At 40.5% G+C, this 26,848-nt stretch overlaps 2 protein-coding genes across 3 annotated transcripts; one reads left to right on the forward strand and one right to left on the reverse strand.

The window, feature by feature from the left end:
- Nucleotides 1-2,739: 2,739 nt before the first annotated feature.
- Nucleotides 2,740-8,490, forward strand: tmem51a (transmembrane protein 51a). 2 transcript variants are annotated; one of them, XM_079558080.1, is made up of 3 exons: nucleotides 2,740-2,779; nucleotides 5,624-6,088; nucleotides 7,837-8,490. In XM_079558080.1, exons 2-3 carry the CDS (start codon nucleotides 5,694-5,696, stop codon nucleotides 8,231-8,233), a joined length of 792 nt encoding a protein of 263 aa, XP_079414206.1. In that variant the 5' UTR covers nucleotides 2,740-2,779; nucleotides 5,624-5,693; the 3' UTR covers nucleotides 8,234-8,490. The 2 variants fall into 2 exon arrangements, with proteins under 2 accessions (XP_079414206.1, XP_079414205.1); XM_079558079.1 differs by lacking the exon at nucleotides 2,740-2,779 and having other exon boundaries at nucleotides 5,623-6,088.
- A 5,942-nt stretch (nucleotides 8,491-14,432) lies between these two features.
- Nucleotides 14,433-26,745, reverse strand: LOC306964302 (transmembrane protease serine 9-like). The gene is made up of 15 exons (XM_079558293.1): nucleotides 26,670-26,745; nucleotides 26,479-26,567; nucleotides 25,035-25,132; nucleotides 24,084-24,203; nucleotides 23,071-23,207; nucleotides 22,183-22,328; nucleotides 21,440-21,592; nucleotides 19,701-19,749; nucleotides 18,445-18,533; nucleotides 18,183-18,280; nucleotides 17,250-17,375; nucleotides 16,918-17,054; nucleotides 16,406-16,551; nucleotides 14,744-14,896; nucleotides 14,433-14,486 (listed from the first exon to the last, which is right to left on the reverse strand). Exons 1-15 carry the CDS (start codon nucleotides 26,704-26,706, stop codon nucleotides 14,469-14,471), a joined length of 1,596 nt encoding a protein of 531 aa, XP_079414419.1. The 5' UTR covers nucleotides 26,707-26,745; the 3' UTR covers nucleotides 14,433-14,468.
- Nucleotides 26,746-26,848: the final 103 nt, after the last annotated feature.

Genomic DNA, 26,848 nt, shown 5'->3' on the forward strand with positions numbered 1-26,848 from the left:
AGTGACTGCCATGACCCAGGATTATATTTCTTTGTTCAAATGACCGTTTTTTATTTTATTTTGCACAGACTCATGCAGGAAAGGCTCGCAACCCACACAAAAGTGTTATGCAACCGACTTGGGCAAGTTTTAGTCTACATTACTTAATCCATGTCACGTACACAGCGCGTACACAGCACATGTGTCATCATCACTTACCGCTAAACTGAAGGCTGCAGGCATAGTTAAACCCTCCATTGTCTCATGTGAAGTGCTTTGGACTATGTCTGTGATATATAAATAAAGTTCTTGTTCAAAAACACATTAAATCTGCGTGCCTTTGTAAAGGTTTCTCCTGCTGATGACCAGGCTGCTAATAGATCCACTTTAAAGCTTTGTTTCCAAGAAGGTTCAAGCGTAATGTTGTCCAAGAACAGCCAAAACATGAGCCTCAATCAAATGCACTGCTCTGAGTATTTTAGCTGCCATGGAAAGTGAAACTGAAACCTATGACTTAATGAGCACATGGCCTCAGCCAAACAATGAACAGACCTTATCAATGTGTAAAAGTTCAGTTTTAGTTCAACATTTACTAACTTTGTTCAATTTTAGGCTGATGTAGTGTTTTTTAACCTCTTAACTGAGGCCATTACCCAAATCTAAACAGCTTATAGGCCAGTGTAATGCCTCATTTGAAAGCTAAGACCTACAAAACTCATCTGAACAGATCTTTTTCCTTGCGTTGTTGCCGTGCTTGACCTTTTTCGTCACTTTTTTGCTCCCTTTATCTGGTCCCTTTTTCATCCCTTTTTTGACCCTTTTTTGTCACATTTTTTGTCACTTCTTTTACCCTTTTTTGACACATTTTTTCCAAGAAGCTTTTAGATTTGGATAAGGTTAAAGGAGAGTCAAGAGGTTAAGTCTTCTTATGACACAAAATCTAGTTACTTACGATTTGTGTTTAATTAGAACATGTCGTGCTTAAGTGATTTGGTGAAATATTGCAATAATATCGTTATCGCGTTATTGCACAGCCGTATCGCAAGTTAGTCAAGACGGAGACTGAGCATTAGGGCTGCAACTATCGATTATTTTAGTAATCGATTAATCTAGCGATTATTTACATCGATTAATCGGATAATAAAAAACAGTTTTAAACAAAGGATTTTTCTGCTAGAAATAGCATTTATTTATTCTTAATTTCTTATCAGTTTGTCCCAAAAGCAGCAACATTTCACTCTCATAAAGAGACACCTGTCCTTATGTCCATGATGAGGAGAGAGAGCAGCTTCAGAGTGTCTTTTAAATCAGTACTTTTATTCTTATTCAAGTGAAGTAGGTCCTGACTGGAGACAGAATCTTGAAATGTTCCGCTGAAGCTCAGGTGACTGATTTCTTTGCCGGGATCTCAACCAGAGGGGTTTCCTAAAAGAGGAGAAACATTTTAATTATTTTTGTCATAGTATTGCTATAGCAGGGATCAATGTGTCAATTTGCATGGTTCATAAATGTATTTGTTGTGATGGATATGAGAAAGTTTAAAGTACGGATGAGACAGTGTGACTGTGCTGGAGTTTTATTCTGCTTTTAAAATGTGTGACCACCTTAAATAGTTTAAACAGATCAGTGGGACAATTTGGCAGAACTTTGAAGGACAGAGAAATTTGTATTATTATTTTTTATAGATCAGGCATTTTAATCCCACTAAAAGACACTTTTTTATTATTGCAATTTATATAACACTGAGCAACAGATATATTACAAAGCAGTTGGATGTAAAAAATAATGATCATCAAAAAAATCATGAGTTAGGTTTCAATAAAAAAGTGGAACATGTGAAGCAGGAGGAACAGAGAACGACATGGCTCTGCAGGACAGTCAAAAGAGGGTCAGGTGTCACTCTATTGAGATCTGCAGCAATGGAGAAGTAGATACAGTAGGATGTAAAAGTCTGCGTTTGGTGAGGGGGGGAAGAGATAAGTTCGCCGTCATACCTTACCTTATGTCACACTTTGAAGTAACAGTGGATGACAGTGTAGATCGTCCTGATGGTAAATCATCACTGATGCAGTTGTCAGCATTGTTGTGGCGGTAGCGGGGGAGCCGTGTCCTTTCGCCTCATTCGCCTCCGTCCCGTCTTCGCCTCTCGTTGCGGAGTTTCTTCTTGTTTGAGCCGTGTTTTGATGATTACAACAGCCTGGTTTCCGCTACCTGGCTCTGCCCGGCTACGAGGTTTAGCACAGCGAGCTCCGCTCTGTTGTTTACAACCATAGAGCTGTGCTCTTGAGAAGCGGCCGTGTGGAAACAAGCGCCACTTAAGGTTCCGGGCGCGTAGGCGGCCCCGTTTCATGCGGTTTTAATGAGAAATATTAATAAAGCGAATAATCGAAGCGGGAAAATAATGTTCGAAGCATTTTACTAATCGAGTTAATCGATTTTATCGATTAATCGTTGCAGCCCTACTGAGCATTCAAGTTTATTTAACAGGGATAGTTAATGACTGCTTACTCGTGCGTGTTTTTACTGCTCTCCTTATCTTCCCTTGTAATTCTTCTGCTGTTGCCATTGGGGAAGCGATGACTTTGAAGTTGAAGTTAGTTGTAGGCCGTTAATTTGTGACTATTGGCTTTAAAACACACCCATTTCTCAGAAGTTAAGCAAAGCAATGTGCGAGTTTCTTGGAGGCTTTAAAAACAAGGAGTATTTCTCATGATTGCGGTCAGAGCCAGGACTATAAAAGGGGAACGGCACACATAAGGGACCTGGGATCGTATTTTGACTATTTACGAACTTATTTAAGGTAAGGAAAAAACATTTTAGAAGCGTTTTCACTGTAAGCCTACCCTACTATTTAACAGTGTCACTGCTGATAGAAATGACTGTGTGTTACCCTGATTTCTCATTAAAGCAGAAACATGAATGATACAAAGCTGGGAAACCGCTCTTACCATCTTCAAAGCTTCAAAAATAGACTGCTGTGTGTGGTATGTCAGAGATTCTTCCATAGTGGATCTTGTTAAGAGCTTGCGAGGGCTATACGTAGATGTGCTACATATATAATACTTTCTGCAAACCCGCTTTTAGCTGCACCTGTTGTTGGAGCATGTGGCTGAATGTTGGACTTCAATTGCTATGTACATTTTTGTATTAATCTTTGCCATGGCACTTGTCATTTACTATACATAGCGGTATATTAGTCTGCTGCAACGACACAGGTTTTTGGACATTTGTTGGGCGTTTCAACGGAGGAATAGTGGCGATGTTCCACTGACCTACAGCCAGGATGAGCTCTTCCAACTTCGCGCTTCCTGTCTTTGCCTCCAGAAGCCAACAGTATCCCTACCACCAGAACTTCGGCCGAGGAAACGGGGCAGGCGTCCCCCTCCTCTTCCATCTATCCTGCTCGCCAATGTTCACTCACTTCGGAACAAAATGCCGAGTGGAGCAGACCTTCAGAGATGTATTGTCATCGCCCTGACAGAAACCTGACTCGATGGGACCATCCCGGACTCTGAGGTCAGTTTGGACCACTTCTCCATCCTCCGGGCTGAAAGAACTGGATGGTGGAGTATGCATCTTCATGAATAAACAATGGCATACTAACGTCAAAGTCCACCATACTGTCTGTACACCTGATGTTGAGATGCTGACCCTCTCCCTACGACCATGTCATCTCCCAAGAGAATTCCCATGCGTGGTCATCAGCTGTTTTGTTCCCCCAAGTGCTAACACAAGGAAGGCAGCGGAGCTAGTTATAGCTGAGGATGCTAGCTCCGTGATGGCTAATTATCCCGATGCCCCGTATTCATTGAGGGTGATTTTAACAACTATAAACTGGACTGTGTTATGCCATCACTGTACCAGTATGTGGATATTCTTACAAGGAAGCATAACATCCTGGACTTATGTTATGGGAACATTTCTGATGCGTTTGTTGCTCAGGCTTTATCCACCGCTCGGCTTCTCTGATCATAATGCTGTTGTTGTTGTTGTAGAGTCCACTGAGAGTCCACCTCGTCACCGTCTGTTCGGAGGATGCCATTGCACAGCTGCAGGGCCCTCTCGCATGCACAGACTGGGACATTTTTCAGGGTGACTTGGAGCACAGGGTTTCAGTAATAACGAATTACATAAAGTTCTGTATCTTATCTACAATTCCAACAAGGACGAGGTATCCTAACTCTAAACCCTGGACCACTTCATTACAAACATTAAACCAGAGTGGGACACTGTACGCACACAAAATAAACAAATAAAAAGTAACATATCTAAAGCCAAGCTCGGGTACAAGGACAAGCTGTAGCAGGAGTTCAGAAGTATGAACACAAACAGGCTTTCCATAAAATCTAGGTTCTCAGTGGCCAAATACCAGGCAACGGGCACCCTATGACAGCTGACCCCACTACTTTTGCCAACACTCTGAACTCCTCCTACACACGGTTTGGCTTCATTTGAAAGCTAAGGCCCACAAAACTGATCTCAACTTTTTTTGTTGTGTTGTTGCTGTTTTTTTTATTTTATTGAATTTTTGTCTCTTATTTTTGTCCGGTTTTCATAGGTTTTTTTTCCATAGTTTTTATCACTTTTTTGTTTCTTATTTCATCACGTTTTTTTGTGGCGCTTGTGTGCTTTTTATCATTTTTGTTATTGTTGCTTTTCTGGCCCATTTTTGTTGCTCTTTTCGTGCTTCTTTGTTGCTTTTTTGTTTTGTTTTTGTCTGTTTTGTAGCTCTTTTTTGGGGAGTTTGTCATCACTTTTTAATCCTTATTTTTTTATGCTTTTGTTCAAAAAGCTTTTAGATTTGGGTAGTGCCGAATTGGAGAAAATGTGCTCGGTTCAGGTGGGGGTTAAGAGGTGAAACATATTTTAATATCACAACAGCAGAGCATCCTGACAAAAATGGGCATGTTGTTGTCTGGGGTCGTTTGGGGGTCCACTGATTTCAGTAAGGTTTTTCCTCAAAGTTTTGCACACTCCCATAAAGGCACACTGCCTAACAGTTTGGATTACAGATTGGATTTCTGCAGTGGGTATTCAAAGAATTGGATTTGGATGAGGACCTAACCTTTATAAATCTCATATTTGGCTGCCTTTAGTCGACATCTCGAGACGAGCTGGAGGCGTCCCTGCTCTCAGTGAAGTTAGTCAGGGTTTAGAGGAGGCGAGCCACTCACTGCAAAAACACATGTGTAGATTACATGGTGTGGCTTTAAAATACTCCTGGATCTAAATGCCCTTATTAAGTAGTTAAAATGAACTTTCTCCAATTTCTCCACCATTACTTTAGCAAATGCTGAATTATGAATATACTTTTTTACTAAGACATGGAGAGGAGCAAAAAAAAAAAACAGCCCATAAATACTTAAAAAACGGACAACTGAAGCTAACATTAGCTTCATGCTACGTTGGAAAACGAGTGCCGTTTTTTGCTTCTACTGAACAATTAGCTGTGAAAAAACATCCATATGGACCTGATTTTGGCTTGATTTTATTGGTGTGTGATAAGTATGCTAATAGTCCTCTTGAAATCGGCTAAAAATTGTGAAAAATGATGACTCTTTCTACAACCTAGGCCACGCCTAGCCAATATGACGTAATGCTGTCTGATTAACTTCCAACTCTGTTTCTCTCTTTGTTTGTCCAGATTGTGACATTCCTAGACCTTCTGACCCGACTGGAGTTCACGGATTGAAAGAAAAGAAAAAAACACGACAATGCGCTCGAGTACAAACACCTCGACGAACCAAAATGGCCGCCGCACGACCGGTGGCACGGCTGCCAGCCACAACAACACCGGGAACTCGGGCTCCCAGTACGCTCTGTGCGCCTTGGGCGTCGGGTTGGTGGCCCTGGGCATCGTCATGATCGTGTGGAGCGTGGTACCATCGGACCCCGCGGGCAACAACAGCATCAGCTCGGGGGGAGATCCCGACCCGACGGGCAAAAAGCAGAAGGCGTCGTCGGTTGCGTTCGTTCTGGTGGGGTCCGGAGTGGCCGTGCTGCTCCTGTCCATGTGCCTGGGGATGAGGAACAAGCAGCGCGAGCAGCAGTACCTACAACAACAGCAGCAAGCGCAGAACCAGGCCACGAGGCAGAACAACGCCGAAGCGTGAGTGGAGACTCTGCTTCAGACTTTGAAAGTTTAATGAGCAGCTGATGGCAGCAAAGTGCAGTTCAGAGTTCAAGGGTGTGAGGTTTTTACTGTATGAGGTGTGGACCACAGAGGAGGCAAGGGGTCATTTGTCCACTCAGCTTGTGTGGGTAAAAGTTGTGCATGAGTCAGCCTTTTTTTTGGAGGAGGAGGAAATATATTATCTAACTGAACTTTTGCACATTTAGAAGTTCCATGTGTCGATCTCAGATACAAGACTTAAAGAAGAACTAAGTAACTGGTTTACCTTAATAAATCCTATTCGTAGTCCCTCTGGGGGTAATACAAGTGTTGATGGGATGATTGGGGGGTCTTTCATTTCCCCCTGGTGTCTTTGGCCAGAAAACCACAATTGCAACTTTCTTGCCTCCACCTCAGAGCCACCAATACACACTAATGGAATCACGAAGAAGAAGCTAACAGGCTAACGGGCACATACTTAAGCAGTATTTACAGCCAAGTTTGAGTGAAAAAAAATATCTCCATCCATTGTGTAATTGGGTTGTGGCACAATATCGCTCTCTCCCATTGTCTTTTCTGTATTTACTCTAACGGACAATTAATGAGTTAAAAAAACACAGCATTTGCCACCTGCAGTGGCGCTTATGGCCTCTAGGGGCATGAGTTACTTAGTTCTGCTTTAAGTGAGCTTGTGATGCTTTGTGACTTCTTGCCATACAGTTATTGCATTACCTAATATTGCAATACGCTTTTTTTTAATATTGTGCATCGTTGGTGCACACTATATAATATAGGTACTTATACTGTACCCTGAAAGCGCACAGTGCCATGAGTAGAGACATGTCATGTCTGCTTGGTGAATAACTAGTAGCACCCCATCCTCTTTTTTTATTTTATTTTTTTATATGGTAGGTACTGTTTCAAGGAATAAATGTGATATTCATTTTTTTCTGTGCTCAAAGATATTTTATGAAGTGGACAAAACACGCTTGAATCGAATATGTCAACAATGGCAAAGCTTTTTCATTCACAAAATTCTATGTCCATTTTTACAATAAGAATTTCCTTCATGTGTTTGGCCCAAGAGCCTATGATACCAGTTACAGCATACAAAGATCTGCATAACATAACTGCCTGTTGTTACGTATCACTGACTCTGTCAATCAGAAGGCTTGTTACATATATGTTGATCAGGATTCCAAAGTGATTATTTTCCACGCCATGTTCACTGTTTCCCATCAGTACGAGAGACTATGGTAACCACCCAAAGTCTAAAAACATTCTGAGCAGTAAGTTAGGATATGAAGAAAGAAACAATGCAAAAATGGCACTACTTAAAGGCACACTGCGTAACATTTTGGACTATACTGTTGCCATCAGTACAAAACGTTTTTCTAATGACCAGCTCGACACACAAAATGCTATTTCTGCAGTGGGTAATAAAAGAATGGATTTGGATGAGGACCATGCCTGTTTAAATCTCAAATTCTGCTGACTTTAGTCACATCTCCATGGAAACGAGCTGGAGACGTACCCACTCCCGGTAAAGTGATGCCATGTCTTAGGAGAGCTGAGGCCGCTCACAGCAAAATTACATGTTTGTTTGAGATATTTTTCAATGCTGAAAATATATGTCATAAAATGAAAGCTTGTATTTCAATTTTATTTTTGAGTAAAATTCTACGCGGTGTGGCTTTAAAGACATTTTTAGACAAATCATCTGTCTTTTCTCTGCCCCTGTCTAGTGCCGAGGAGCAGGCGCGCCGCTACGCTGTGCCCACGTACGAGGAGGCGGTGGGCAGCGGACAGTACCCGGTCACCCAGAGCAACCTCCGACCGAGCGTCTCCCAGCTGCCCTCCTACGACGACCTGGTCACGGTGGACGGACTTGTGTATGAGTCTGAAGGAGCCAGCGCTACTACTACAACTACTACTACTACTGCAACAGCCACTACAGCAGAACAACCGGCCTCCGCTAACCGTAAACTGGGCAAAAACAAACTCCTCCCCATAAAAATTCGAAGGATTAAATCGGAAAAACTGCGCATGAAAGACGCCGACGTGCCCCAAGCGCCTACACAAATAAGCATAGAGCCGCTAACGCCTCCGCCGCAGTATGAAGACAAGGTCCCACCGCTTTAAATGTTGGAATCTTTGGAGGAAAACCTTTCTGCCATTTTGAGCCTAAACTTTTGGAGCTGGACAAAACCAAAAAGAAAAAAGGCACTTTATTGAACAATCTTCAAATGCGTCGCCATGTTTCTCTAAAGCGCTGAACTATTTCAAGCATCTCGCTGCACAGAAACGATGTACAAAGTGCTTTGTGCCAAAAGACAAAGTAGTTCAAGTGCACTTCCGAACTGGTTATTAAGACGGTGAGAATGTTTGGCAACATTTTTAGCTGGAGAAAACATTTTTTTTTAACTTTTTTTTATGATGTGTCCCTTTAAAATAAAAAAAAAATGTGTTTCTTTCAATGATTTATTGAAGTAATGGATTTATTATGCCCACTGAAACACAAGGCCAACCACAATTGTCTTTGAGCGGATTTTCTATGCAAAACGAATCGTGGGTGAAGTTGATATTTTATATGAAATGGCAGTGATGTTGTGGGTTAAGCGTTTTGTGATGATAATGAGGCAAGAATGGAACGCCAGAATAAAGTTGCCAAATCGCCAGGCTGCAAGTTTGCTGTGGTGACCCCTGATCATATGGACCAGCCGAATTAAAGGAAATAGGCCACCGCTTTTAAATACTGGGATATGTTCTTACCTTATCTTAGACGAGTTGATGCGTAACTGTCTGGTCTTTGTGTGCGCTCAGTCACACAAATAGACCAAAGGCGTTGCTCGCATTTAGCCTCTCCCAGCATAGGTATAGCTCTAAACTGGAGTGAAGTTAAAAGCTATTCCACGTTTTCCCCTATTTAAATACTGTTGTGATCTAAGTATAGTTGCACAAAATTAAACATGTGGATTTTCTAAGCGGATAAAAAGGAGTGCTATATTGTAATGCGTAAGAACTGCTTAGGAGGTATTATTAAGCCTTTGTGTAACTATAGTTTGGAGCTATAGGAATATGCTGGGAGAGGCTAAATGCTAACAACATCTAAGACCAGACAGGTACACATCAAGGTAAAAACATATCTCGGTATGTAAAGACGGTGGCCTGTTTTAAGAGAAATTCGAAATATTTTTACGGAATTCCATGCAGCATTTGTCAATTGTTCTATTTTGTCAAATGCCCTGTCTATCGGTTGCTATTTATTTAACATCTTGACGCATGAAACGGCTCGCAAAATTCGGCGTGTCTGTCTGAAGTTAGTGGTTATCAGCGGAGTTTATTGTTGCTTACATTTTGCATGCTGTCTTTAGCCTCAGGAAGTGCCCACACAACTTGTCCCTAAAGTGTTTCAGCCAAACCTCTTTTTCTACTATGAGCTGGATCTTTAAACATTTCTTTGTTTACAGTTTTCTATTCTGCCTTTTTCAAATTTCAAAATACTGTTCTTTTTTTATACTGTCTTTTTGCCTTTTTGCATTATGTTTTTACTCTGCATATTTGTGTTTCTTGAAAAGTTGCCTTAAGACATGGTTATTTGTAATTACATTGTCGTATTATCGGCATATTTCATGTCTGACAAACACTATTTAACAATGTTCATCATTTCAATTCTAGTCTTAGAAGTGCCGTTACATTGGTGCTGTTAGCTAATGGCTAGCCATGTAATGTTAGTTCTGTTTTCTGTTGTTTTAGTAGAATATGTAGGCACTTTAGAAACAAGTTTCATTGATACCTCATGCTTTCAAATTATGCTTATTGCAGTCGCAAAGAATCAGAATCTGACCAGATACATTTATTTAAATGCAAAGAGATGCAGTTTTAACATTAAGCCAAGTCAACATGACTGTGTGGTCATATATAGCATGCTAACGGCTATGCTGCATTTGCAAGGTTTTTTTTTAAAACTGGAAATAAAGGAAACCAAATAAAAAATCAAATGCATGTGTTTTATTTAAAATAAATCACGAACAGTGTTTTCGCCAGCGCAATTTCTTCCCCCACGCTGTGATTTCGCCCCCTACGGGATCGACTCAAAAAGGATTGATACCGTTGTAGTAATACCTGACTTTTTTTTTTTTTATGTAAAAGAAAATGTGTCCCTCAAAATGCAGGAAATGGTGTTTTATTCTTTTTGGGGGTTTTTTATAAGCGCCGGCGCTCGCCGCGTCTGCCTTTATGCTGTGAAAAAATTCTGGCGAGAACCCTGATGAAGTACAAATAGGTTAAAAAACAATTGAATGACAGATTGGATTTAGAGCTTGTGTTTCATTAGTTAATTTATTAACTGATGAAAAAGAGCATTATATAAATAGGTCAAGTATGCCCCTGCTTGTAAACCCTATAGTGGTCCAAGCAGCCCAGGTTGAGAAGCACTATCAACATCGTACATCAGCATTATTGGGAGTGGCCAAAGTCAATGGGTTGATGTTTTTACTGTTACTGAAATCTGTTTTCCTGTTTAATTCTGGGAAAATTCCTCACAGCCTGCAGTTACTGAGAAATCACTTATTGGAAATTACTGATTGACGTTTAATGGTCAAATGCAGTGTTAAGAGCGTTTACGTTGGGGGAAGTGCTTTAGGAACTGCTCAAATCAGGCAAAATGACAGACTGAACTGACCCTTAAGATTGCAGACTAAGTGCACAATTTTCACTGATAATTACGTTTTTATGTAGGAAAAAGCTTTCAAATGAACCTTCACTCTGTCCAGACTCACTATCTGAACAAAAACTAAATGTTAATAAAGTTGGTAAAGTACAGATTCACAGCAAGGTTTATATTTACAGCAAAGTGTGTAAAACATCGCTCCTGCTGTAAACACCAATACTTAAATACTGATCTGAAATCAACGTTGTGTTTTGTATCCCCTGCTCTGTTTGCTCAGTTTGTTTTACTATTTAAAAACCTGTGTTCAAAAGTGTTAGGCAGATATATAACGTTAAAATGTACTTAAAATGTGTAAAGAACAAGATCAATGGCAAGTGTTTTGAAGTTTGTCCCTATATGTTGCCATAGTAAGGGACCTCTGTGCATGTGCATAATGCCTCATTTCCATTTCCAACAAATGATTCGCCCTTGCGAATTCTCATTGGATGACACTCTGGATTCAGCTTTTTCAGATGGCTTTATTAAGTTATTAATGTAGTTTTACAAATGTTTAAGGTTAGGGATTAATGGTGTGTTCCGGGTAGCTGGTAAATTTATGACCTGCCTCTTGGAAAAATGCCTTGGAACGGCACTCGAACTCGTAATTACAACTTGTAAACTCAGAGATGTCCAGAGAGCTCTGAGTTCGGATTCGATATGAAGACTTAGTTGAACAAAACCACTGCACCAGTGAAGTGAATGTTCTACTATTTTTGGTCATAGCCTTCAGTACAAAGTCATTTAACATGTTTTGAATTATATGTTTGGAAAAACATTCATGTAACGTTAGCATCTCATCAGCTATATTAGCCGTTTTATTTACTTACTATTTTATTCAGCTGGACGCTCTGAGGTCGTCAGCCGTAATTTTAAAGTGGGAAAAATACCAGTTGCCTGGAATGCAGCATAAGGGAGAATTGGTTCGAGTTAGAACAATTCTTTGCCTGTGTCGGGTAAAAACAACTAACTTTTCACATTTAATGTAAATAAAAAACAGAAGAAAACTTGAATAAACTTGAAGCGGAGTGTGATTCATGAAAATCAGTTCAGATGTTGGTGCTATTTTACCATTTTTAGCATTAAATTAACATTAGCCTTTAGCATCAAGGCTAAAACCGCTACATTATGAACACTCAAATGTCCTCTGGTGAAGTAGTTACATCTTGAGTAAAGTTTTCCAACGTTAAGTTTTTATAAACTTAACGTTAGCTTAAATATTTTCCATTATCTACTTGTGCTGTTTAAATATATGTTTATTTAAGTATTTCAACTTTCCATAGGAATAAAACACAGACAGCCCTGGGAAGTTATTATGCAACATTCCGTGCACAGGTTTAAATGTAGTTCCTTAAGTAAAAGAGAAAATTCTAAATCTCAGGAAGAAGTCTTTGTGGTGATTAAAACTTCCCCATTCAACCAAATGAAGATGTGTTGATCAATGTTGAGTACAGTTCTTTTTGATTGTGCATGGATATGGACATTTCTTATACTCTCCTTGTCGTTTTTGGTGCATTTTGAGACACTGAATCCAAGGCAGTGTTATTTGCTGCTAAACGGAGGAAAGTGAATGTGAATAGTTTTAAGTATCTGCCTTGTAGCTATGGTGAGTTCACTCCAGCAGCACACAGAGCCCCTTTGACTCTGCAGCTGTGGGGCTAACAGTGTCGCTCATCGCCATTCCTAATGCCGAAACTATGCAAAGAATTAAGTCCAAAAGCCCAATGGAAAAACCTGGCATAGCTTCTAAATTAATTTCAGCCAACACTAGCTAATTACATCGTGTTTTTTTCCTTACTTGAAAGTATGCAAGTCCTCCTATGCCATTGAAAGTAGGTTGAATCATTCATTGTTATGGCTTTTAGTAACACCAGCGAACAAGTCCGTATTTGTTCCCAGCAATACACTTTTTACCATAGTAGACAGAGTTTGCTAGCCTCCAAGCATAACTGCCTGAGTCACCTTTGGCTGAAACAAGATTTTTGCTTATTATGCTGTATTGAGTGTTTGATATTTTAATGTGTTGCCGGTGCCCTGTGAAACTGTTGCACTAAAATTCAATGTATATGTTATGTTTTTTTTTTCAAGATTTATTTCATTAATGCTCTTTTTATAGCTATTTTCTGACATTTCTCACATGAAAATACTCTATTCTGTCGTTAAAGTTGGTGGAAATTGTGGCAATGCCTTCCAATTGTATTTTACAAATAAAAAAAACTTGGTAAGTAACTTGATGTCTTACTTCTTTTTCAGCTCATGTGTTCATTCACTCAAAGTGCAATTTTGATTCAGTTGTGATTGTGTATTTCAGCCCGTCTGTGCACCTGGACATAAGCTGCACTGCATAGGACAATGATGAACAGGTGATAAAGGGCAACCCTGTCGAAGACCTTGCCTGACTCACTCCAGGTTTACAACCCGCAAGTGCACCCTGTCGTTGTGTCCTTGGGCAAGACACTTCACCCACCTTGCCTCCAGTGTCTTACACTGGTGGATGAATGAGAGTGTCAATGGGTGACTGGTTCCTTGATGTAAAGCGCTTTGAGTGCCTAAAGCAGGTAGAAAGGCTCTATATAAATGTGACCATTTACAATGCCCCTTCCCTCAGCTGTTGGCAGGAGACTTATTGAGCCATACTTACCTCACATGAACTGAAACGTTCTTTATACAAGATCTGAAGGCAAGAAGGTTCTTGAGCACCAAAACCCTTTGTTTTTATCTGATTATTTGAACCAGTGTTAATTTTGACAACATATTTTGATATTTAGTTTTAGTCTTAGTCTTTTGACGAAAATGTAATTCGATTTTAGTCTAGTTTTAGTCGACTAAAATTGCAACTAAATTTAGTCGACTAAATTTAAGAAGAATTTAGTCGACTTTGCATTAATAATTTTCATTATAATCATATTTAATCTTGTTCCTTTGCTTCATGGAGCTGCTCCACATGAACAAAGCTCAGCTGATCCTTTGGCAGTGAATTTACATGATCTGAGGCTCTTTCAGACGCTCAATAGAAGTTTGGATGATTTTAGTCTCTCCTTTTCATTTTTATTTAGTCTTATTTTAGTCGACTAAAATATCTGGACATTTTAGTCTTAGTTTTAGTCTCATGAAAAACGTTTAATTTAGTTTTAGTCCAATTTTAGTCGTCAAAAATATCACTTTGACTAAAATTAAGACTAAATATTTTAGACACTGATTTGAACATCAATGGATGAATGAAAAAAACGCTTCATTTTTACATTGCTTTGTGTATTGTTTTTTGTTCTAAGGGTTTGAGGGTATTGCCATCTCAATTCCTTGAGATGTGACAGCAACAGTAGATATGACAGTAAAGCTAACTACCTGTAAATGATCGACTGGGACAAGTTTGCTCATTGCTAAAGGAACGGTGTGGAATTGCACGTTCCCCCTGCATTGTGATATCCTCCGTGGGACTCCAGATTCCGGCATCAAAAAAACATGTGCCTAAAGGTCCCATCGGGGGCCGAGACTGTGGACAGCACATACCACACCAATCAAGTCTATAAAAAACTCTTGACCTCTGCTTAACATTGCTTTGTCTATTTTTACAGCTCGCTAATCAGCCCCAGTACAAAAAAACTCAGACGCTGATCACCGGCGAGGGGGGGGGCTTGTTTTATTGCTCGCAGGCGACACAATGCTTCCTTAGTTCCTGGTCATAACCTGCAACAACAAAAGAGACACTTCCTGTTTGCTATCACCAGGTAAAGGGTTTACTTCAAGGTGTACAATGCAAATATTAATGTATGCAGGATAGTTATGATGAATACTTTAACCAATTGTTACTAAGTATACTTTACAATTTCTCATGTTGTTGTTTTGTTTTCAAAGTGTGGCTCCCCTATAGTAATATGCTACGTAGAGCTTTTCTTTATTTGGTCAGTCTTTGATATTGTTGCAAAGATGATAAAGCCACTCACGGAATGGATCCAGTCGATGTAGGAGCTGACTTTGGCGAAGACGGTGGGTTTTTGGACCACGTTGCAGCCCTGACCCGAGCCGAAGCTGACCACGCCATGGACGGCCCAGGAGCCATCAGGGTTCTGGCAGTTCAGAGGACCACCGGAGTCTCCCTGGAAGTTCAAGTGATGGTGAGTCTCAAATGATGACCAGATATTGTGCTGGTGTTGTCTGGCTCTTATCTCGATTTATGTTTGTAGTTTTCCTGCTTTTTTCATTTTGCATGCCCTTGTTTTTAAATTCCCTTTATATCAGTAAAGCATTTAGTTGGTGATAGTGGCTTCAAATGATAGTGATAGTGCCGTTGAAAATGGGGACCTTGCAAGTGATCTTGTAATGACACCTTGTGGTGAGTTTGAGGTCACTTCAGCATTTCCCATGTATGCAATAAAAGTTAAAGCATGTTATTCAAACTGCCATGTCAATGATCTTTAGAACCAGTTTCAGAATGTTTTCGTTTTTTTGCCTTCTTTTTCTTCACGGGGGATTGCAAAAGCTGAAGGAGGCACTGTGTTCCTTCCCAAGACACACGGTGTACTTGAACAACCACCAATCAAACACATGACCCTCTGTACCACTGCCGCCTATAGAAATGACGCTGTTCCTGCATCCAAAGTTATTTAAAGTGGACCTGTCATGCATATGGAGCCTAAAAATAGTCTTAAAAACCTTATTCTGGGTGCATTAGCTTTATGTTTTATAATTTGAAAATATGAATTAAATAGTAACAATGAAATGCAGGCAAAAAAGCTGATGAAAATCTCCTCCTGCTGGCAGCTATAGGGATAATTTTCTTACATATCTTCCAGGTTGGACACGGTGTGATTGGCAACTACAGCAGTCACACTTCGAGCACAGAACGGCTCAAAATGGATAATGTTGGATTATGGGAACGTATATGGGCTTGAACAATGACATAGTTGTAATCAGGAAGTACCGAACGAGGCGCAGACGCCGTAGAAAAAGAAACAGCAACATTTTACAGCTTTGTCTGAGGATTACTTCAAACAGTGTGAATGTTATGAAATACTACTTTAGGTCTGTCTTTGACGAGGGAACAATGTTAAAACATGGTTCAAACCATACTGAGATATGTACTTGCTTGAGCTTAGGCGAGTTGATGCATACCTGACTGGTCTTTGTGCATGCTCTCAGTCACGCACAACAACTAAAGATGTTGCTAGCATTTGGCCTCTCCCAGCATATTCCTATGGCTCCAAACGGGGGTGAAGTTGAAAGCCACACTCTTTTACGGGCACGCACAAAGACCAGACAGGTACGTATCAACTCGTCTAAGCTCAGGTAAGAACATATCTCTGTATGGACGAACTGTGTGTCCTCAGTCACGCAAAAAGACCAAAGATGTTGTTAGCATTTGGCCTCTCCCAGTATATTCCTATAGCTCCAAACTTCCAAAGTTAGAAGTGACCAACCTCTTCCATGGGAACGCTCAAAGACCAGACAGGTACACATCAACTCTTCTAAACTCAGGTAAGAACATATCTCCGTATGGAAAAACGGTGGCCTGTTGCTTTAAGAAAGTCAATTTTGTGTGTCCACTTTAAAAGTGCATTTTGCTTTGTTTTTCTCAAATTCACGCAGCCCTAATCTCCCCAACTTACCATGCAGCCGGACTTGATGCCGTCTCCTCCGGCACAGACCATGTCCCTGGTGAGGAGGAAGCTCCACCAGTCGCTCTGAGAGCAGATCTCATAGGAGACCACTGGGAGGAGGGCCTGCTGCAGGATGATGGCCCCGGGACCCTCCGCTATCAGGGAGAGAGGGAGAGGAAGGGAGGGCTGTGAGATCACTGTTCATTTTTAAGTCTTCTCTTAAATGGTTGACAATATGTTTGAAATGTGACCTGTCTTAACCCCAATTTTTAGGCGATTTTCTCTAGTTTGTTCTCTTTACTCAAATCGAAAAGCTTCTTGACTGGAGCTTACAGCCTGTAGGCCAGTGTAAGCCCTTGTTGTCATTATATTATAATTGTTGTTTTTATATTAACAGGAATGGTTGCCAGTTCACTTCCACCTCATTTTCTACCACCATTTATGCCCCAATCAACTGCTGAAAGTGAGCTTATAATGCCGCGTATGAAAACACTGCTGTGATCTGGCTGGTCTGCACTCACTGCTGAGGCGACCCCAGCCGCTGATGTAGCAGGAAGCTCCATTAGGCAGAAGAGCGCCCTCCTCTGGCAGACAGGCAGGTTTGATGGTGTCAGTGAAGGTGACGGGGGTGGCCAGCTTCAGCATGGCGATGTCGTTTCTGAGATACATTATTACATTCATTTATGTCAGTTCATAAAGGCAATAGATGATGATAAATATAGGGCATGTAGATTTTTCTTCTTTCATATCTGTGCCCCCAAATATGAATTGAACAGATTTAAATCAAATATCTATTTTCACTGTCGTTGGTGACTGATTTTGTAGTACATTGACTGTTGTTGGTTTCGTTTACCGGGAGAGCATGCTGTTGTAATCGTAGTGCTTGATGATCTTGGCCGGGCTGATGGTCAGAGCGCCCTCTTCCTCACTGTTCTCCAGACTGTGCTTCCCCAGCTTCACCCGGTAACTGTATTTATCCCTGTGCAGGACGTGGAGAAATCATAACGAAAATGAAAAGATGCCGAACTACATTTTCTTCATCCCCTTTGACACGTCACCTCCACCACCAGGTGACGCTTCTGAGGAAGATACACAGGAAGTGATCGAAACTAGTAAAGCAGGTAAACTAAACCCTCTGTCTTACTAAAAGAACAAAACTGTAATATACATTATCTTCACCCCACCAGTGTTAATTTCGTCGACTAAAATATTTAGTCTTAATTTCAGTCAGAGTGTTATTTCTGACGACTAAAATTGGACTAAAACTAAATTAAAAAATGTTCATGTGACTAAAACTTTGACTAAAATGTCCAGATATTTTAGTCGACTAAAATAAGACTAAATAAAAATGAAAAGGAGAGACTAAAATCATCCAAACTTCTATTGACCGTCTGAAAGAGCCTCAGATCATGTAAATTCTCTGCCAAATGATCAGCTCTGAGCTTTGTTCATGTGGAGCAGCTCCATGAAGTCGAGGAACAAGATTAAATATGATTAGAATGAATATTTTCAATGCAAAGTCGACTAAATTCATCTTAAATTTAGTCGACTAAATTTACTTGCAATTTTAGTCGACTAAAACTAGACTAAAATTGAAGATATTTTTTTGACTAAAACTAGACTAAAATAGAATTACATTTTCGTCAAAAGACTAAATTAAAATATGTTGTCAAAATGTACACTCCACCCCACAAGCCAACCAAAAACAACCACACAGTCATTATAAGTATCTAAACCTTAGCTTTATCTCGTGTTACTTTGGCTATAGTGGCTCGTCTGTACGTACAGAATGCAGTGGGCAGCAGTGATGACCCATTCGGAGGTGATGAGGGTCCCGCCACAGGCATGGCTCCAGTGTCCATATCTACCCGACTCCAGGGAGATCTGGGCGGACAGAGTCGGACAAACAACAATCAGACTGTACCCTCTTTTGATCGAGACGAGACAACAGATCAGCTACACTGCTTGGCTTTGGAAGAATTAGAACAGAAGTGTTTCCCAGAGAAAGTGTCCACTCTGCAGTACATCGTGTACATTATGGGTGTTACCTGCCAGGGCCAGCTATGGGGTCGCGCGTCGTCTCCTCCCACCACTCTGCTCAGCACTGGGGGGTAAGTGGGCAGGCCACAACCCCAGGCTACAATGTAGAAATTGGGAAAATGTGAGGCAATGTCTATTGAATACAAACTCTGCTATTTTGCCGTCTCCTTATGATAATGTGTAAAAAGACGTCCAGTGACCAAGGGTTCATACCTCTTTCTTTTTTTGAAAACCTCAACATGTTGTTTTTTGATCATTTTATGTGCTTAGTATTGGTTTGAGAGACTAAATAAATTAGTTATTAGACAAACTTGATTTAAAACTGTCACATCATTATGTATTGCTAAAAAAATAAAATAACCCCAACCTTTGTTTTCTTGTCTCTAAACTTTTTTTTCTTCCAATTCCTGGCACTAACCATAACCAGTTAGATATTGTCAAACATATGTGACATCAAAACAGCTGGGAACTGTCTGACGGCATCATAGACACTTCAAAAATGTCATTTCATCATAGACTTTGGAAACACATGGACGTAGCATCGCTATTAGCTACTGAAGCCTATTAGGAAATGGGGTCAGGCTCCGGAACTTCATTGCTGAAATGCACTTTCTATTGAAACTTTTTTTTGAAGTCTTAATTGAACACAGGTTTCCCATTCTGACCTCCTTGTGTTTGTCGTAACATGTGTAGCATTGTCCAATTTCTTTCCCTTCCCTATTTTCTTTTTTTTTTTTTTTATATAAGAACTAGCTCCAATATCCCTGCCAAATTGCTAGCATGAACGGGCTTCAGTTAGCAAGTGCTGAATGCTATGGGGGAAGTCACCCACACTTAGTCCCTTGAAATTCCACAGTCTGTGTGTTTCATCTCAAATAAGCAAAACAAAAACAAACAAAAAACAAACAGGCAGGAATATTTTCCAAAATCACTTCAGTCCCAAAAAAACAAATAATGATTTCCGTTAGCTTCAATGAAAGTAGTTTCCTCGGGTGTCAATTAAATTAGCAACAGCAATTTAAACAAATCATTCATATACATAATAAATGCAAGTATGGGATTACATTAGCAATTTAAACTAATTAGAGAAGCAAGTTCACTATCCTCATGCTATCCTCATCCTCATTGTCTTACTAGCATTTGGATGTTTTTACTTGTAAACTAGCCAACCAATAACTACACACCAACAGATATAGAAATAATTGAATGGCATCCAACTTACTCAAACCTTATCGTAAGAGTAAATCGTTCTTTTTCATCTTACCGCTGGCGACTATGAAAGTGAGAAAGATCAGGCTCCTCATGACTGTGGACTGTGTAGTGTTTGCAGTAGAGTTGGCCTGTTATATACCGATACTGCTGCTACTGATACGGTCTGTCCTGGGAAAAGTGCCCGCTGGACAACTACTAAAAACAACACATGTATCCGCAGAGAAAATTCCCATTACTTTTGTTCACTCGCATCAAGTTTTTGTAAGGTCACAAAAGGTGACCACCAGAGTTTAAGGGAGAGCCTTCAAACACTCTCTGCAAATATAAAAGCTTAAAGGAAATTAAAATATCACTGTAAGGGGTCATTGGAAATAATCTCAGCAAATGGTGCACATTAGGGGGGGCACCTCACGATGCGATACGCGATACATGGATATGATAACGATAACCTTACAATATGCCGATACTGCGATATATTACACATAATAACCTGTACAAAATGTAACTATTTTTTAAGATGCATGCTGCTTTCAGCATTTATAAACAATTCTTTATGATTAACATTTGTTTTTATCATGTGCCTTGTTCCTCTTTTCTCATCATTTACATATAAATAAACAATAAACGGTAGTATATGAAGTATATATAAGTAGTTATTATAAAGTGTTACCACATTGTCTATACTTATCATTAAAAGTTATATATTTGTGTGACAGTGTTTGGTAGTGCTGCCCTCTACTGTCCTGACTGCATTGTTGACCATCATTGTGGAGCACTGCATCTTCATTAATTTGAATGATGTTGTTCATGTTCATTAATATGCATGATGTCATCAGTGTATTGATATTGGCATAAAATCGGTATTGTATTATGCTGCAAAACATCACAAAATATTGTCACACCCCTTGAGTACGTATGACTAAGTTTCTGTTAGATTGTTAATTCCAGCTGCTATTAGACTGTTAATGATGTCCACTCCACATTGAGTTAGACGGACACCTGGGCAAGTGTGACGTGAAATTCTGTGGTTTCTCCATTATTAACATATTGTAAGATGATGTTTAGTGGGCATTGGATGTGTGGAAGCTGAAGATGATTTAATGCTAATTCTTTTCATTCATTCATTCAAAAATGAATTGTTCATTATTCATTGATGGCTAGTGCTAACCAACAGCTATAGGAAAAATACACTGAGCAGGCTAATGAACTCTGAAACATCTCCCGGACTACACTACTTGCTAACTGTCCCCGTATGTTAGGATCAAACACCGCTTCTCCTTTTTTGTTTGAGGCTAAATGCTAACTGCTATAGGCAAAATAGACTAAAGAATCCCCACATGTTTCCCGGAGCAAGTGGCTTGCTAACTGTCCGGATCATCAAACACCACTTCTTTTTATTTCTACAGTTGTAGAATACATATAAGTAAAAACGGCTGAGCCTCAGATTGGTGTCCTTTTGTTGAATGCATATCTGCGCTACTTTATACAGTAACATATAGTAATTATCCAATTGGAGGTTTTTAGCTATTGGTGAATGAATCTAATGTTACAGTGGGGCAGTGTATGTTTGGGCTGGTTAAGACACAAGACTTCAAATAATACTCTAAAATGTAATACTTTATTGTTTTGGTTGTTACGGTGACCTAAAATTGACCCTCCAAAAGTCCCTTCTCCTTAATTGGCAGTCATTTTCTGTGGGAGAGAAGAAAGAGAAAGTAGTTAGCTTGGTCTATTTCGGACTACTGTATTCTACTCTGTTAATAAAGTTTAGTGTTTCCTTTCGTGGCTTACAGCGCTGATCCAGTCCATGTAGGAGCTGACTTGGGTGAACACAGTGGGCTTCTTCTTGTAGTTGCAGCTGAGGCCAGAGCCGAAGCTGACGATGCCGTGGACCTCCCATGCGCCCTCTGCGCTCTGGCAGTTCAGAGGACCGCCGGAGTCTCCCTGTGGAGCGGGGAAAGACACTTTAGTTTCTAAATATGAAGTCCAGTTCATACGGGATCTGAAACAAGTTGTTAAAAGCTGTTCCGAGGGATGCATCCCGCTTGACATTTCAAATAATAGTGGGACGGGACCAAAGGAACCATCAAACGTGTGTTGCCAATAGCCATGCTGCAAGAAGTTGACAGAAAAAGACTCAAAGACAAACGTGGAGCCAACAGGAATCCATTATTTACCAGTGCCATTCATTTTCAGCAGCTGTAACTGACCGAAAGTGTCCAGAAGTACAAGGTGTTCAGAGATATCGCCAATGTGAGGAAATTGAAAATTCGAGATTTGGTCTTGGGTTATTCTTGGTGGCACTTGGAAAATCATATGTTTTAAGAAATGGAACTGCTACATTCAATGCTAAGCCCCTGGATGTAAAATGTAATGTTTTATCAGGAATAATGTATTTTGATCTAGCTTTTCTAAACACTCAAAGCTTCTTATTATTTTCTGTACACTCATACAGTGCCTACAGTCCCTAAAACCTCCACCAGCCTTGCTCAAAGACTCCACAGCCTTGGAGTTAGACTAGTTCCTTGACTCACGTTGCAACCGGACACGATGCCGTCTCCTCCAGCGCAGACCATGGTCTCTCTGACCTGGAAGCCCCACCAGTCGGATTTGGAGCAAGTTGCATGGTCCACCACGGGGAGAAGAGCCTGCTGCAGGATGTCAGCGATGGGACCTCCGGCTTAGAGAGGGACACAGGACAGGCCAGTATGAAGCAGGAGAAAAACAGACTATATGACTCTATGATATGATTGACAATTAAAACACGGTATGGAATAAGATCCACTAGGTTTAAAGTCCAGTTTGTGCTGTGCGTAGAAAGGAGATTTTATCACCCAGAGCTGTTGGTTTGCATCTCAAATTTAGTTTGGAACCCCCTCTGCTGGCAGCTGGGGGTATTGATTATGTAAGAAGTATGCACGCAAGCCTTCTTTCTGATGCTAAACATGTCACAACATAGTCCAGTACAGAATACAGCACTGCAGCAAAGGGTGAAAGTGAAGAGGCATTAGTGAAGCAAAAATACCACATTGCTCCAAAGTTGATTTTTACAATTGTTTCCTTTAAAGGGAGGATATTATTCTGATATTATTCTAGCTTGTTGTTGCAGTGTTCCCTCATTAAAAACATACCTGGAGATGTGTATGTTTCATTGAAGCGTGTTTTAGTAGTCCTTCATTCAATCTCCCACAATATCCCAAAACGCCCTCTCCTTACCTGGTGATGTCATTAGGTGGTGCCCCTCAGATTGCCTCCACTACAAAGCGTTTCCTGTTGATAGTTATTATTAGCTTCATTCAAACCTATTTCCTATCATGTGTGTTAGCTGTGAGCCAAGTCTGTGCTTTCGAATGCGCAGAAAATAGGAAAAGATTCTATTGTACTAACACTCCAACGACTGAAGTTCTTGATTTTGCGCTTACTGTAGATGCGTCCCCAGCCGGTGACGTAGCAGGGCGCGTCGTGGGGCAGGAGGAAGCCGGCCGCGGGCAGACAGGCGGCCATGACGGAATCCGAGAAGGTGACGGGGGCCTCCAGCTTGATCAGGGCGATGTCATTACTGTGGAGTCACAGAGGACACAATCACGGTAGTGTGGTAAGTTCACACATTGTAGGCCGAGGAGATGGATAGAAGTTGATTGTACTGAGTTACTTTTAGTCAGTTGAAGTACTGTACATGTAACAAGACTCTTGTTTAAAGGAATAGGCCACCGTTTTTACATACTGAGATATGTTCTTACCTTAGCTTTGACGAGTTCTTTAGGACCTGTCTGGTCTTCCCCCGTGCCTTCAGTCACGTAAACACAGCACAGACGGCGTTAGCATTTAGCCTCTCCCTCTCTCCTCTATAGCTCCAAAACAGGTCAAGATAGAAGCTACCAAGCTTACGTGAAGTGTTACACTACGAAGTATAATTACACAAAACAATGTGGATTTTCTAAGCAGATAAAAGGGGGAACTATATTGTAAGGCTTAATAATACCAGGAGTAGTTCGAAATCCACGCAGTAATCTTCACTTTACTGTGCGGATGCCAAACTACTCCTGGTATTACTACGCCTTACATTATAGTTCCCCCTTTTATCCGCTTAGAAAATCCACATTGTTTAATTTTGTGTATTATACTTTGTAGTGTAACACTTCACGTAACCATATTTAAATAGGGAAAACGTGGAAGAGCTCGGTAGCTTTTATCTTGACCTGTTTTGGAGCTATAGAGGAGAGCAGGAGAGGCGTAATGCTAACGCCGTCTGCGCTGTGTTTACGTGACTGAAGGCACGGGGGAAGATCAGACAGGTCCTAAAGAACTCATCAAAGCTAAGGTAAGAACATATCTCAGTATGTAAAAACGGTGGCCTATTCCTTTAAGTAATAGTTCTGGATACTCTGGTTACCCAGTAGTATCCATCATAAGTACGTTTATTAGCTTGTTTTACCGGATGAACAGAGCGCTCCACTTCTCGTGCACAATGATGGCAGCAGGGCTCTTGTACACGGCGCCGTCTTCAGTCTCCTTCAGGTTGTGCTTTCCCATGGCCACTCTGTACTCCCTATTGCTGTAATGTTTCACAGGAGATAGGAGGTTAGAATGAGAGGACCATGAGCATGTATAGTATAAGACTAACCCCCGCCATAACTGAGCACATTTTCTCCAGTTCGGCTTTACCCAAATCTAAAGTTTTTCGATTAGAGCTTAACGCTATTAGCCAGAGTAACACCTCATTTGAAAGCTAATGCCTACAAAACTCATTTAAACTTGTTTTGTTGTGTTTTTGTCACTTTTTGTGTTATTTTTTTTTACATGTTTTGGTCACATTTTGAGGCTTCATCACAGTTACATTACACTAAAAAACAAAATGGGGCCAAAACTTAACAAAAACGTGAAAACATGACAAAAAGGCAACAAAAAAAAAGGACTAAACTTAACAAAAGAAAATAGTAAGAAGCTTCGATCCGTTTTGTTCGTCCCGACCACATTATATCAATGGGAAAAGTGTGAGTCAGACTGCTTTGGAACTTTACCTCTATCTATGTCACTTCCTGTCAGAAGCTTGAAAATTCAAATAAAATGCCCAAAATGTGTTAATTGAAATCATTGAAATTGCTGCTTCACTGAAATAAAATGATCACTATTACTTGCCACAGATTTGATCCATCTAAATATGTTATATGCACTTTAAGTTTAAATTCATCCTGGAAGACATTTTCCCGCCTTATTCTTACTTCCTCCTGATGCTGTCTACAAAAGTTTGCTAATCAGTGCCTGCAGCAATACAACCAAGTACAATACTACTGAGTCTAAGTGGTAAATTGTATCCATTCATTTAATATTCTTGACACCATTTGTCTGTCATAGTATCTCCTGGTCGATGCGCGGTGTTGATTACCTGATGCAATGAGCAGCCGTCAGCACCCACTGGTCAGAGATGAGGGTTCCCCCGCAGGTATGTCTCCACTCACCATTGTTGTTGTACTGCAGAGAGATCTGCAGCAAGAATATTTGCATTTAGTTACATAGTTTGTTCATTTTTCTAAGGAAAGCAGCACTGAGATTCAGAGCCTCTTTCTGGGAGTTCTCGCCCAAGAAGGGATGGTTCTGTGCATGGGTATTGCATGGCAGCAACATGAGGCTAATTTTCTAGGGTAAGAACTGTTTTCCTGTCTGTGTTTTATTCCTATGGAGAATTAGCTGTCTTGCTGAAATGAATGTATAGGCTTTTTAAACAGTACATGGCTGTTGGAGAAATACTTACAACATGTTAAAACTTTTACTCAGGATGTAAATGCTTCACCGGAGAAGACTTCTGTTGCTGTTTTAGCCTTGACGTTAAAGGCTAGTGTTCATTTAATGCTAATAATGCAAATAAAATAGCACCACCATCTGAAATTGTATGAAACGCACACATTTATTGAAGTTTTCTTCCGTCTTTAAAACCTTATTATATTTTTATTTATTTATGTTAGACCGTGAACAGGAAGCAGTACTAACCCTGCACTAGCCAACAGGAAGTTAGCCTAAATCATTCCGTGCACAGAGCTTATTGTTTATGTATCTAGTGCACATTGGTCAAAGTCAAGGCCCGATTTGTAGAGCATGAATTCCTGACCATGTAAAAAAAAAAAGGAAAGTCTCTAGCCCATTCCTGTCTGTAGTTATGGATTTTTAACAAAATAACCAGTTTGCTCACTCCAGCCACTAGAGGACAGGTTAAATTAAAAAAAAGATTCCACACGTGTCCAGCAGAGGGCACTGACATAACAAGAGATCTGGATGTAAACAGCATAGCCACGTGGTAAATGGTCACTTGGTCAGTCTGCCCCAGGGCGGCTGTGGCTACAATAGTAACTAATCGAGTGAATAATGACTTCATGTAGCACTTTGAGAAACATGTGACACAGTCTGATGAAGCGCAATAAGTGTAAGCTCTTGTTTTCTTTGAGGCCACAGTCCTTTAAAATATATGCGGCCCGCGACCCGCCGTGGGGGCTGAATTTCGGCCATTGACCCAAACGAGTTCGACACCCCTGATCTAGTGTATTTTTCATCACAAACTTGTTGACAAGACTGGATTAAAGTGCTGGCTGTTGTTGGTAAATGTTCTGTATAATCCGTCCACTCCAAATTCACTCCTTACTTTCCTAACACATTGCTATCGTCCCGGTTTATAGTTCATAAGCAGTTTATAGAGACTTTTTTCATCATTGTCGCTGTAATGCATAATGTTCTGAAGGAGGACACAATTATTTCATTCTCCTACCTGGAAAAATATCAGGTACAGGGTCATTATTATTTGTCTCTACCCATCCATCTACCCACCCTTGTAGTTTTACCTGCCAGGGCCAACTATTGGGTCTCACATCCTCTCCCCCAACCACTCTGGAGACGACAGGAGGGAAGGTGGGCAGGCCGCAGCCATACGCTACAAAATCAAAAAACGCTCTATGAATAAATACAAATGACTGGACAATTCTTACATTAAGCTTGACTTCGGTAACAAATCAAAATTCATTTCAAAACTTACCCCCAGCGACGAACAATGCGAGCACCACAAACTTCATTTTGCCGTTTCCTCAACCTGCTTCAAAATAGCGGCCGTTCCTTTTATACCCGCGGCATTATGCAACCGATCACTTTCTGGGAAAAAAAAAAAACTGCTGCTAAATGAATGTGCGAACAGCAGCAGGAGGTCAAGGTCACATG

Source organism: Gobius niger (assembly GCF_951799975.1).
Source record: "Gobius niger genome assembly, chromosome: 6".
Taxonomy (NCBI): domain Eukaryota; kingdom Metazoa; phylum Chordata; class Actinopteri; order Gobiiformes; family Gobiidae; genus Gobius; species Gobius niger.